General features: G+C 40.5%; 1 protein-coding gene across 1 annotated transcript in view; it reads right to left on the bottom strand.

Annotated features, from left to right (window-relative positions):
- The window catches only part of WWOX (WW domain containing oxidoreductase), a 483,433-nt gene extending 470,666 nt beyond the window's left edge, over positions 1 to 12,767 (bottom strand). The window contains exons 1-4 of the mRNA XM_021541209.3: positions 12,632 to 12,767; positions 9,562 to 9,626; positions 8,259 to 8,316; positions 7,607 to 7,785 (exon numbers count right to left, since the gene is read on the bottom strand). Of these exons, the coding sequence (XP_021396884.2) occupies positions 7,607 to 7,785; positions 8,259 to 8,316; positions 9,562 to 9,626; positions 12,632 to 12,738 (409 nt within the window). The 5' untranslated portion in view covers positions 12,739 to 12,767. The remainder of the gene's footprint in view (positions 1 to 7,606; positions 7,786 to 8,258; positions 8,317 to 9,561; positions 9,627 to 12,631) is intronic.

Below are 12,767 nucleotides of genomic sequence, written 5' to 3'. Positions count from 1 at the left end.
AATACAGAGTGATGGCACTCATGGAAAACTCACTCACTATTACCTGCCATAAATGTTAAGAATACAGTTCTGTAAGTTAAAGAGAACCCTCTTCTATTAATCCAATTTTGAAAATAATATTAGTGGATTTTTATTTGTTCAAACTACATCAGTACTAATCTCTGATTGACAGCTACAAACATCCCACAACATAAGGAGTTAAAAGTTCCACCCAGAGGCACGTACCCCTCAAGAAATCATGCTTTTCTACATCAGTTACCCAGCCAAAAATACACTTCCTGCAAGACCCAGGCTCTCCTGGAAAAGCACTGTACTCCCATTCCCTCAAAACACTGGTACAACAAAATTCATGCCTGCTACAAAGTTTTGGACTTCCACAAAGGAAATGCCTGAAAAAAAATTGCTAAGTGTAAGTTTAAGTAAGAAGCAAAAAAACAAAACTTTTACACAGGCACCAAGATTTTCATGGCAGTGCTAGTCATGGGGTATAAGATATGATACATGGAACCTAAGAGTCACAAAAAAATCAAAATATACATCAAGGAACAGCTCTTCCATGTTGTTAAAAGCCAAATAAATAAAAAAAATACATTAAGTACAATACATGAAAACATTTTCAGGGACAGCTAGGATTTGGCCAAGAAAAATAATCCAAAGTTAGATATTGCTGATTTTTCTGTCTGCCTCACAAACTCTGAGCAGAAACCTCCATAATGAGCACCACTGCATTTCTCCACACATGCCACACTTCCAACATGAAACCTCCAACCATGCAGAGGCTGCAACAGATCCCTCACCACAAAAATAAAAAGTTCTGCTCTGGACTGACAACACTAGATGCATCTCCCTTCTCTGTGCACCCCTGAGCTACATCACAACCATGTACATACAGAAACTCTCAAAAACAGGCATGAGTTTTATTAATCCACAGGATTTCATACATTTATGAACATGAATTTTGGTTAAGACAATGAACTCTTTTCACTACACTGGGAAAAGACAGCTCAAGAGGCATTGTCACAAGTTTGCTGTCCTAGCTCACATCCCTTGTTCTGTTCTTGTAACAAAAAGGATGTAAATAATTACTAGAAAGCAAACACCTTGCTCTTTTTTCATCATAATAAGCCATATAAAAAAAGCTTAAGAAATCTTAAAATCATATTATTAGAGTTAAGAAGTTAATAGTGTTGGACCAAAAGAAAACAGTTGTATTTTCTCTCTGAGGTTTTTTTTCTTCCGAAAACAAACTATCCAACAAAAACAAGCTGACTTTTTCAAGTCTGACAGAGTTCAGGTGTTCCAGCATAAGAGAAATTTCAAAACCATACAAGAAACCATAAAGTAAATCTGAACAAAGGCTATCTTGAGCAATTCCTTTGTAGAAGCCCTGCCAGTTGCAAAACCTCGACTTCATGTGGAAACAAGAGAGAAATTGGAAAACAAACAGGGCTTTCAAAGAAAAATGTGCACATTTTTCAAGGAAAACTTGCAATCTAGCTCCAAAATAGAGCTGAATAATTCCTTCCTGACAGACAAACATCTGTGGGCTTAGGCCACCAAACTCCAGGCAGTACAGCAAAAGAAAATGAACATATTTAACAGTCAGACTAATACTAATAAAATCAAGCACTCAGTGATATGTGAAGGGTCTGATTAATTCCTCCCATATGATCAGTTTGACTTAAATGAGACCATTCACTGGTCTAATTATCATTCAGCAAATGTTACCTTCTTTTTGAAGGCTGATGAAGCCTCAGTAAAAATGCTGTCACCCACAAATAACCTCAGTAGATTCTGAACTACAATAGTTCCCCATATTCACAAAGTTCTCCTCTCTGCAGGTACAGAGCAGTCAATTTTTGATTCCTTCAGGAATAAAAATATTTTTAATCATACTTTTCTGATCTCTCCATTGCCCACAGATTTAGGGCACAGTGGTGAAAAGTAGCCAGCATCTATTAGAGATCCTAAAGAGTCTTCATATAAAATTTAAGTAAGTTTTTAAAGTTTAGTTTTTCTTCTCTTACAAGTAGTAGCTTAAACAGCCATTACTCAATTAGTGATCACTTAACTGCCCTAAGAAATACAACAAAGGTTAACCACACTTGGTTCTATTAACACTCTCAAGGTAGATTCTGATTTTTAACTACAAGAAAGATTCATAACAATACTAATATAGTAAGTGCTCAAATACTGTTACACACAGAAATGACAGCTCAGAAATTAGGAATTCAGGAATTCTCCCACGAACTTTAAACTTTCATTATCTTCTGTGAAGTACAAAAGCACAGCCACAGCAGCCTGTCCACATGCTTTGTGTTGGTTATGGACAGGTTCTCTTATTTTTATACTATTTTGATGAAAAGAAAAAAGTAAAAAGTTACCAAAAACAGCTTCTCTTTTAATATAATAAAGTGATGGTAAAAATAAATAGTGATGGGCTCTTTCTGAATTAATGTAAGCACTGTATGCTTACTGAAAACAAAGAATCCCAGTTTTCCACAATTTAAAGTTCATTTCAACCTTGGTATTATCTGATCTTGGACACTACTGGTCCCAGAATTAACATGGTTAATCCCACATCCATCAGCACTAAAACCTTGCTGTATTTTCCAGTAAGGGACTCTAAAAAGTTCCTACTATACTGGGAACTGAAGGACCTCAGAGCAGTAGTTATTCTACATTGCTCACAGATGTAAAATGTTCAAATAATGTCCCATATGGGAGAGATGCCACAAGGAGGTGCAGGTGATACAGAGAAAGGGACAAGATAAATTGCAGAGCCACATAATTTGTATTTATCACAAAAGCACCCCCACATGTGAACCAAACATAATAATCTACCTCTTATCATGATGATTCATAAAAAGGAAATTATCAAGACCCTCAGCATCAAAGTATTACTTTCCACAGTTTCACAATGATCAGATATGTTTGTGTCTATATATAAATTTTCACTGCAATTAACCACAACATTTAATTAAATATATAAACATTTCAAAAGCTGCACCGGCTCCATTCTGAGAGTTGAGCTCAAAGCAGAGTTTAAACTTTAAGTCTTTTCTCCTAATTTCATATACCTGATCCTCAAGTAGTGACTACCTTTAAGGGGATGCAAATCAGATGTGATTGTGACATACATCAATTTTTGAAGAAAGAATGAAAGAATACAGCTGCTAAATCTATTCTAGTAGTCAAGGGGGAAAAAAGGAGGTTTCTTTTCATTTCCTTGGTTTGTAAGAATATGTTTTAATAAAACATGTCATCTTCTGCTACTATGTACTAACAAACAATTTTTAGTTTTAATCAGACTGAGTTTCAATGATAATGCTGCAATCTAACTTGCACAATTTTTGTAATAACCCTTTTTTTACTATTTCAAGCTAGTTTTTTATCTAAAAACATAATCACAAAAAGGTTTGGGTTAGAAGGGACCTTAAAGATCACCCAGCTCCTCCAATCTCAAACCTCAGAGAGGGACACCTTCCACTAGACCAGGTTGCTCAGAGAGTCTTTTGGGAAAGTTACAAGAGACAAGAATAAAACAGAAAAACTTATCATTTATAAAAATTAAATGGCCAGACATTGAAAACCATTTTTATATCATAAAGCAGATGCTTAATTGAGATAGATTATAAGCAGTTTCCCAACCTTTTGCACCAGGATGACAGAAGTTGCTAACACTGAAGTTCTGTCCAGGAAAAAAAAGAACCATGGTAACGTCTCACACCAAATGTATATACACACCAAAATCTCACTGGAGCAGTGACTCTTCTTTTAAGCACTGATTTAGTACCTAATCCACAGCTTTTCTCCTGGATAAGGCTTCTTCTACATTGCACAGAAGTAAAAGTGCCAAAAAGAAAGAGTTCCAACAAAACACTAAAAATTACTTTGAGGAAACAATCTAAAACATTAAAACATTATCAAGGAAAGCAATACAGCAAGCCACATTGTGGCTGGAGCTTCTGGATTTTCTTCAGCATCTGAAAAAAAACCTAATCTGGTTGTTTTGGGCATCCCTTACAAAAGCAATGAACAGGCTTCTTTTGACCTTCATCTAGCAGAAACATTAGAATCTCAGTTTGAGCAACTGCTTGTGATTATCAATACAGTTTTGTGATAAAATCTTGAAAAAGCATTAAGAAACACCTTGCTTTGTGGAATCTGCCTGATGGACAGAACAGACCCATTCTGTCCTTCCATTATTTTCTGCAACACCACTTGCACTTCACCACTCAGACACACTCCAGTCTCTGGGTTAGATGCAACTGCACCTGACACAGCAACCAGATCACATCATGGTCCCATGGTCATACATGATCCTTAAAAACAGACAGCAATTTTTATATAAGTCAGAAAATCATATTAGCTACAGAAGTGGCTCTCTGATACTAAAACCAAGTTAAGAGTAGCTTTTTAAAAAAATGCATCATTAAAGATTGCTTACACATACAGTTGAAAATACCACATCTCTGTAAAATTAAACCTAGAGGAACTGCTGACACACTTTTATAAATTTACAATTCTAGCCCTAATAATTAAGAACACAAACAACAGAATTACAGGAGCATTTCCTAAGAACAGCAATAAGCACAAGGTTGCTTTTGTTCAGTATTTTCAAAGAGCAACACAGACCTCTACTGGCAACACTGGGGAGCAGAAGTCAGCTCATACCAGCAGCCAGCTGGGGAAGGTCTTTCTCTGCAAGTTCATGTTAAGGCCTTTAAACAGAAAAACAACACTCAAAATTACACACACCTTCAATTCCTACTAGTGGAATAAGCCTTACTGCCTCTTCCAGAACCAACTGACAATTGATACTATTCATGTTTAAATGTACAGAGAATATGTTTTTAAAATCAGGACTGATGCACAAGACTTCTTTTTAATACACCAGCTTTACTGGAACCAAAAGTTACCTTAACTCTCCAATGTGATATTCAGATAAAATTTAGATTGAGCATAAGAAGTAGATGAGAAAAGAAACCCTAAGGAATACTTGAACTGCACTGCCAGAAGAAAAAGCTTCCAAAATAAAGAAGAAAATATTTCACTATTAACTCTTGAGCTGCTAGGACCTCTTTGTATTGTAAGAACAGAATAATTTGTCAGCCTTTTCCAAGTTGCAAAATAAAAATTAAATGTTTTTAAATTTCATTTTTAGTACTCACACACACACTTTCAACAGCAATTTTAAGGATTAAGTTAAGAAAGTGGGTGTATAATCTAGGAAGTTTTTACAGATCATCTCCTAATCAGAAATGAAAAGAACCAGCACAGGGCAGACAGTGTCCCTGTTTACAGATATGTTAAATTAATGTCAATGAGGCAACATGTGACATCACTAAAACCCTAAAACTGCTTAAGTCATCCAAATTATTCCCTCACTAACTAAGCAAGCATCTCTATTCTTCAGAAATTGAGGACATTTTTCAACTCTAAGAGAAAAAAGTGCTCCTGACAAGCTAGACAGAAGTCCCTGTATTAGATGCACAAATAAAGTGAATTAAGATATTATTCCATCTTTGCTGATCTGTTTTTAACATTGCTATCTTAAAGCAGAGTATATAGATTAATAAAAACATCACTATGTGTTCATCCATCTTTCAAGGGATTCTCAGCATTTCACAAACTTTATCTTGAGCATCCAGCAATGCAGTAATTGAAAACACATTTTTCTGACTGCAGGCTACCAAGTTACAGCTTGATCTTTGTTCTACCCATCCCAAAATGAAATATTTCTCAACAAATGAACAGACACCACAGTTAGTTATTTTCAAATATACCACTGAACCTCATTTGGACAACTATTAAAGGTTTTGGTTATTTTTTGCCTTGCATTATTGAGTACAAATGCTCAGTAAGTGATACATTATTTTTATATCTCTTTCTACTTCATGGACAACATTTCCCTCAAATTATTTATGCTTGCCTCTAAAAGAAAACATTTTGCTGTTCTGAAATCACAGGAATTGTTTACTCCTCAAAATAATCAGAGAGGAAACTATTACCTCCAACATACACAGAAAATTTAAAAGGAATATCTACAACACCAAGCGGAGCACAGCATTTAAATCCTAAACTAATTGTAAAATAAGCTCCAAAACTGGTAAGAGTCCCCTTGAACCAGCTAATTAAACCATGCTCCATGGCAACTGGTAGGAAACATCAGATACTGCACAGGACTAAAGCAGCACTAAATGCAACACACAAATTTTCTACCTTCATACTTATGAACTCTATGTCAGAGCAAAAAATATTTCAAGCAAGGATATGATTGATTACTTGTGATCAATTCAGATTATAAACTAAGGGATAAACATGGAAAAAAATCTTGACAAAACCATCATATATCTTGGATTAATCTTTTGCTATGTTTGAAACACCTCCCACTCATCCAGCAAGGCTGAGTGGCAGCTCTGCTCCTGCTGAAGGCAAATCCCTTTGAGTCCAGGTAACTTTGAATGTTCAGACACTGCACAGTTACATACAAAGCAAACTGTACTGCTGGATGTAATGTAGAGAAATGCTGTGCCAAGAATTTGGAATGCAAACCTCACTGGAAAAGCCCAAATTCATTGAGACAGGTCAGTGCAACACTTGCTGCCCCAACTGCAGTGCCAATCTGTAGGAGTACATCAGGCAGTGACAGCAGGATGTCACTGCAAGGACAGTAAAGCTCTAAATTCTTCTTCATGCAACTCCTGTGCAGTAACAGTCCCTTAAATAATTAAGAAATACTACTCTGAATTTTCTTGAGTTTTAAGTCGTGTTCTTAACCCATTTTCCAGAACATCTTCAAGGTTTTCCAATGTCCTCAAAAATACATTTAAATCAAAATTCTGAACTAAAATAAAAACCACCAAATAATTTGCATGAGGACTCCTTCAATATTGATGTAATCCCATCACAAATAAAAAGGCAAACAACACAAGGCAACAAAAAAATGAACAAAAGGCAACAAAAGATCTGCATCTCTCTCACCCACTATAGAAGCAATAATATTTAACAAATATCTAAAAAAACTGGGTCTGAAAGGACTGATAAACCTGTGAGACAATACAGCTAACAAGGATTACTAAAGGCCATAAATTGTATTTCTTTGAACTAAAGGAGCATTGAGTAAAACATCCTGACATGAGTTTATCATCCAATTCACTTAAAACTACCTTCAGAGAGAAAAATTCCACAACCCCCTGGGAAAATCTTCACCTGAATTTACTTGCTAGCATTAGGAAGTCTTTCTGAATACTCCACCTGAACTGCCCTGCAGCCATACAAACCTCGCTCCTTGTCCCAGCCACCAAGATCATAAAAATAAAATTCTTTTCTCTTTCACAGCCATCCTTTATATATTTGCATAATGTAAAATGTCTCCATCAATATTCTCCTAGACAAAAATCAATTGTTTCAGCACTTCATGTCTTTCCTGTAAGCTCCAAATTCTCCACACATTTTTAAAGAATACCTTTCTAACCAGTGGTTTTCTATGAAAAAAGTGCAAATCAAGTTTGAAAACCAAAAATACAGAGATATTTAAACAAGCAAGTAGCATGTAAGATAAAGTTTGCCATATTTTACCTTCCATGCCATGTTAACCTACCTATTCCTGAATTGGCTCCTGTGATGATAACCACCTTCCCACTCAAGTCACGTCCCTGGAGAATCTCCATTGCAGTACTGTTCCCATCATATTTTTGTCTAGTAGTAGGCTTCACTGGATTATCTTCAACTGTAAAGGCCAGTCTTGGGTCAAGGTAGGTAGTCCTTTTGTTTATATGGCTGCAAAAGAACACAAAAACTCAACTGTTTGAACCCTTCTGCTCTCTGAATTTAGATTTTAAATGTATTTAAACCACTGCTGGGTACAACTCCAGTGGATTATTTAGATTCCCAAAAATATTTTTTTTTCAGTTTGGTTGAAATTATCCCAATTATTTTTTTTAATCAAACATTTTTCCAGTTGTGACAGCATCCATTAATAATTGTATTTACATACTTCTCAAGCCATTCTGAACTTCACGCAAACCCCTGACATAAAAGGCAGGACTTTGCATGGGGAAAAAAAAAAATCTTGTTACATTAGAGAAGATCATATTCTCTCTTATAGCAAGTCTATATTGGATTCTGAAGCTGCATTTATTAATCTTTTTGTCTTTCCAGCTGATATTGTCACAGTATCATAACTCAGGAGGCTACTCAGCATGTAACCCAGCTGTCCTCCTTCTACATACTCCACAACTTGAGATACTTACTCCACAAAATAGACTTGCCCATTTTCATCAGTCTCCTGCTCCCATCCATATGGCAGATCTAGGAAGCACATTAAACATTAACTTTATTTTTAGGCATTAGCATACTCTTCAATTTGAAGTTTAAGTGATTTCTGATGAGACACAATTCTGCATAGTTTTCTGTAGGTGGTGCAGCTACCTGCTGCCCTTGAATTCAGAACTTGACAGAAAGTTTGCTTCCCTAATCACACACAATTGCTCTCTCCTAGAAATACAATACACAGAAGATCTGGTACAAGTGCAATGGCTGGCAGATTAAGTATAAAGACAGTCTAAAAAATCTTTATAAAGATTATTTCATGTTATAGCAGAGAAAAATAAAACAGCAAAATGCAACCATGCTGCCAAGCACATACAGATCTATACTACTCACAGTTCAGTATCTACCCCTGCTAAAATAAAAAGCAAAAGCTTTTTAGGAAAAGTTATGTGTAACACATACCAAAAGCTGAAAGATCAGAACCCTCAAGTGGGCATGAGATACAATAAATCAAACCTAAATGAGTCAATGAAGCTGGAAGGATAGATAGAAGGAAAATGACAAATCTCTACATAACAAGTTCTTATATCAAAGAGTCTACAAAGGTAGTTAACAGATGGCATTCAGAGTATTTCTAACCTTAGCTAGAAAGTATTCATTTCACTTCCATTAACTTCAGACTTGGTGAAAACATTCCACTTATAGTCAGATTACCAATGCCAAAAGAAACATGGCTTGCCAACAGTGTAGTGTCCCCAGGTACAGAAGCTTCTGGGAAGATCTGATTTAAGGCACTGACCCAAGGTCCTTGAAAAGCTTTTTCCCCTGGAATTTTCCTGCAACACTGCCTGCCTTCTGTTCTGGCACAAATATTCAGCTGGGTTGGGGAAAACAGGTAAAATGAGAACTAATGAGGCTTCTTTCTGTGCCAGGGATACTCCTTGATGAAATACATTCTTTGAAAAATATTATCCAACTATAAATATTATCTGACGGACACCAGGAACACAGAACCCCAGCTTTTGACTATATCCTTTACAAGCCACAGTAAAACAAACTGTGTAACCTCGAATTGGTACTTTGGCCTTATGGAGCAATACAGAAAAGCCATAAAACTGCAAATCATCACACAATCACAGGGGTAAAACCCCACTGAAGTCAGCCATATTCTACCCACTCAGAATCAGTGACAACTCAAAGATCAAAATGAGATCAGTTGGAGTTTGTGGAGGAACCAGGTGTTTGTAAGATAATGTCAGCTCATTACAGAAGTTTAACACAAACCTCCTGCAACACGTTTCCTCTTCCCAGACTTAGGATGTTCCCACTGTGTTTTTTCTTCTAGGTGGCTGCAGGAAAATAAAAAGTTTAAGATTTTTTAAAACTGCCTAATAAGCTTTCTGATGTAACCCAAAATATTCCCCACACTTCTGAAAATAATCAACCAGAGAGCACAGGAGTCTATAAAAATTCAAATAAATGTTTGACTTCCAATCCAGGTTTTGTTGATTATTAGGAAAAAAAAACAAACATAAAAACACATTTAAAAATAACATTAACAGACTCAGAAGACACCTCAAAAAGATGATGATCCTTGGCAGGAGTAAGGAAGAAAGAACAAGAAAATAATTTATTACCAGCTAGTAATACTAATATTAGAAAGTCTTCAAATTACAAAGGTACCTTTTTAAAACTCCAGCCTAAGAATATTGATTTGTAGAGTATAATATACGTAAGTTGGATTTCTATGAGCAATTGTATCTTTGGACAGATAAGTTTATCCAAGGACCTTGACTAGCAGGATATTTATTTAACATACATAACAATGGTATCCTATCTTTTCTTCAAAATAGGAGACTTCATTCATTTAAATCACTAACAGAATTAAAATATTCCATTGTAAAATTTTCTGCACTGTAGACTAATAAGCAAAGTCATGTGCATATACACAATGTCTTAAAATAACCAAAGTGCTGAAATCGAGTTGGACATTACCATCTCATCTTTCACTGAGTATTTTTAAATAATAACCAAGTTTTAAGAGTCAGGCAGGGATTAATTGAGTGCCCAAATTGATAGCTGCCCAAGTGTGAAATAAAGAGTGACAACAGCAATAAATAACACACAAATAATTACAAATAACCTACAGGCCCAACAGCAATTTACACACAACATAAGCAACTTTCCCTTCTTACAGCAAGCCCACAGTGACAGCTCATGGTATTAGAGGAATCACAGCTGGGGAGCTGAGACTAAACACGTGCACATGTGTGACCAGAAAAATAGGAGATATTTAAGCAAATTACAGCTGCCTGACAAACAGGCTGTGTCCACCTGTGTGCACACCTACGTGATCATAAATACCTTTAAAAGCCTTCAACTAAAATAATCTTTTCCAGCTAGAAGTTCATATTGATGATAAGGTTTAAAGTAAATTCCCAGAATATGCAGAAAAATCACACATACAGAGTGTATACTTAAAGGCAGCGACAGTGTAACACCTCTTCACATCTAATATATTTTTGGACATATTGAGCAAGATTTTAAAACAGTTAAGATATATTATGTAATGTTGTTAAACTGAACCAGTCCAGTTTCACAAGAGTTCAGAAACTGACCTGTTGAACTGACTGTGTAACAATTATGCTCAATAACACCTTGTTATTTCATAGGTTTGTTACTTTCACCAAGTGAATCCTTCCTGACAGGGCTCTTGAAGTCAAGGGAAATATACAATCAATTGACCTAAGCAAAACAAACACCTAGAGAGTAATCGCAGTGTTTACAAAGTGTAGATAAACTAAAGCATTTTGTCCAGTGTTAATAAGGGCAGAACCTGGGAGGACAAGGCGAACTCACCACCAGTGAGACTGAAGCATACTTTCCCACCTTGTTGTGGAAGGGAATAACTCTTGTAGCTTTAAACAGACGGAAGGAAAACCCAAGATGAGCATGGCTACAGAAACCACACAAGAGGAGAGAGTGTATAAACACATATTCTCCTCAGTTAGCTCATCCTGCATTTGTAACCTGGGAGGATGGAATCGTGTCCAGCGGCACGGGCAGAAGGTGCAAAATGCAATTCCTACGCAATTCTTCATCTCGTGCCCAAGGTGCACTGAAGAGACGAGGAACGCCATGCACAGCGTTGAACTTCCCATCGCACCTGCTTCTCTTCTGTTCCCACAAAGAAGAAACCGACCCACCTGCAACATTGTGTAAGCCTCACCCAGAACGCAGAAAGATCGCCCACGGAGCCCCGAGGGCACTGGAACAGCCCCGGGATGGCTCCGGCCGCTCCCACCGGCGGCTCCGCCGACCCTCCCCGGCGGGGCCGGTGCCGCCGGCTCGGCACCGCGCACACGGGCACCGCGCGCACCGGCACCGCGCACACCGGCACCGCGCACACCGGCACCGCGCACACCGGCACCGCGCACACCGGCACCGCGCACACCGGCACCGCGCGCACCGGCACCGCGCACTCGGGCACCGCGCACACGGGCACCGCGCACTCGGGCACCGCGCACACCGGCACCGCGCACCGGCACCGCGCGCACCGGCACCGCGCACACGGGCACCGCGCACTCGGGCACCGCGCACTCGGGCACCGCGCGCACCGGCACCGCGCACTCGGGCACCGCGCACTCGGGCACCGCGCACACCGGCACCGCGCACCGGCACCGCGCACACGGGCACCGCGCACTCGGGCACCGCGCACTCGGGCACCGCGCACTCGGGCACCGCGCACACCGGCACCGCGCACTCGGGCACCGCGCACTCGGGCACCGCGCACACCGGCACCGCGCACTCGGGCACCGCGCGCACCGGCACCGCGCACACCGGCACCGCGCACTCGGGCACCGCGCGCACCGGCACCGCGCGCACCGGCACCGCGCACACGGGCACCGCGCACTCGGGCACGCGCGCACCGGCATCGCGCACACGGGCACCGCGCACTCGGGCACCGCGCACACGGGCACCGCGCACTCGGGCACCGCGCACTCGGGCACCGCGCACTCGGGCACCGCGCGCACCGGCACCGCGCACCGGCACCGCGCACACGGGCACCGCGCACACGGGCACCGCGCACACGGGCACCGCGCACTCGGGCACCGCGCACTCGGGCACCGCGCGCACCGGCACCGCGCACTCGGGCACCATTCCACAGGGTGGCTGTGGCTGCCACAGCCTCGGAGCCCGTCCCGCACACCAGCGGGCACCGCGCACGGGCGCCGCGTCCCCGCTCCCGCCCCGCGGTCCGCCCGTGAGGCGCGGCTCCTGCCCCGCACCGAGGGGCGGCTCTGCGGACCCTGCCACAGCGCTCCCGGCGGGCTCGCCCCGCTCCCGCCCTTACTTAGCATAGTAAACCCAGCCGTCCTTGGTGGTGCGCTCCTCCCAGCCCGGCGGCAGCTCCTCCTCGCTGTCCGTGTCCTCCAGCCCCGCGTACTTGAGCGCGGCCATGGGCTCGGCGCGGCCCGCTCGGCCGGAGC

Source organism: Lonchura striata, chromosome 13, assembly GCF_046129695.1.
Source record: "Lonchura striata isolate bLonStr1 chromosome 13, bLonStr1.mat, whole genome shotgun sequence".
Taxonomy (NCBI): domain Eukaryota; kingdom Metazoa; phylum Chordata; class Aves; order Passeriformes; family Estrildidae; genus Lonchura; species Lonchura striata.
This window is presented reverse-complemented; position numbering and strand designations above follow the sequence as displayed.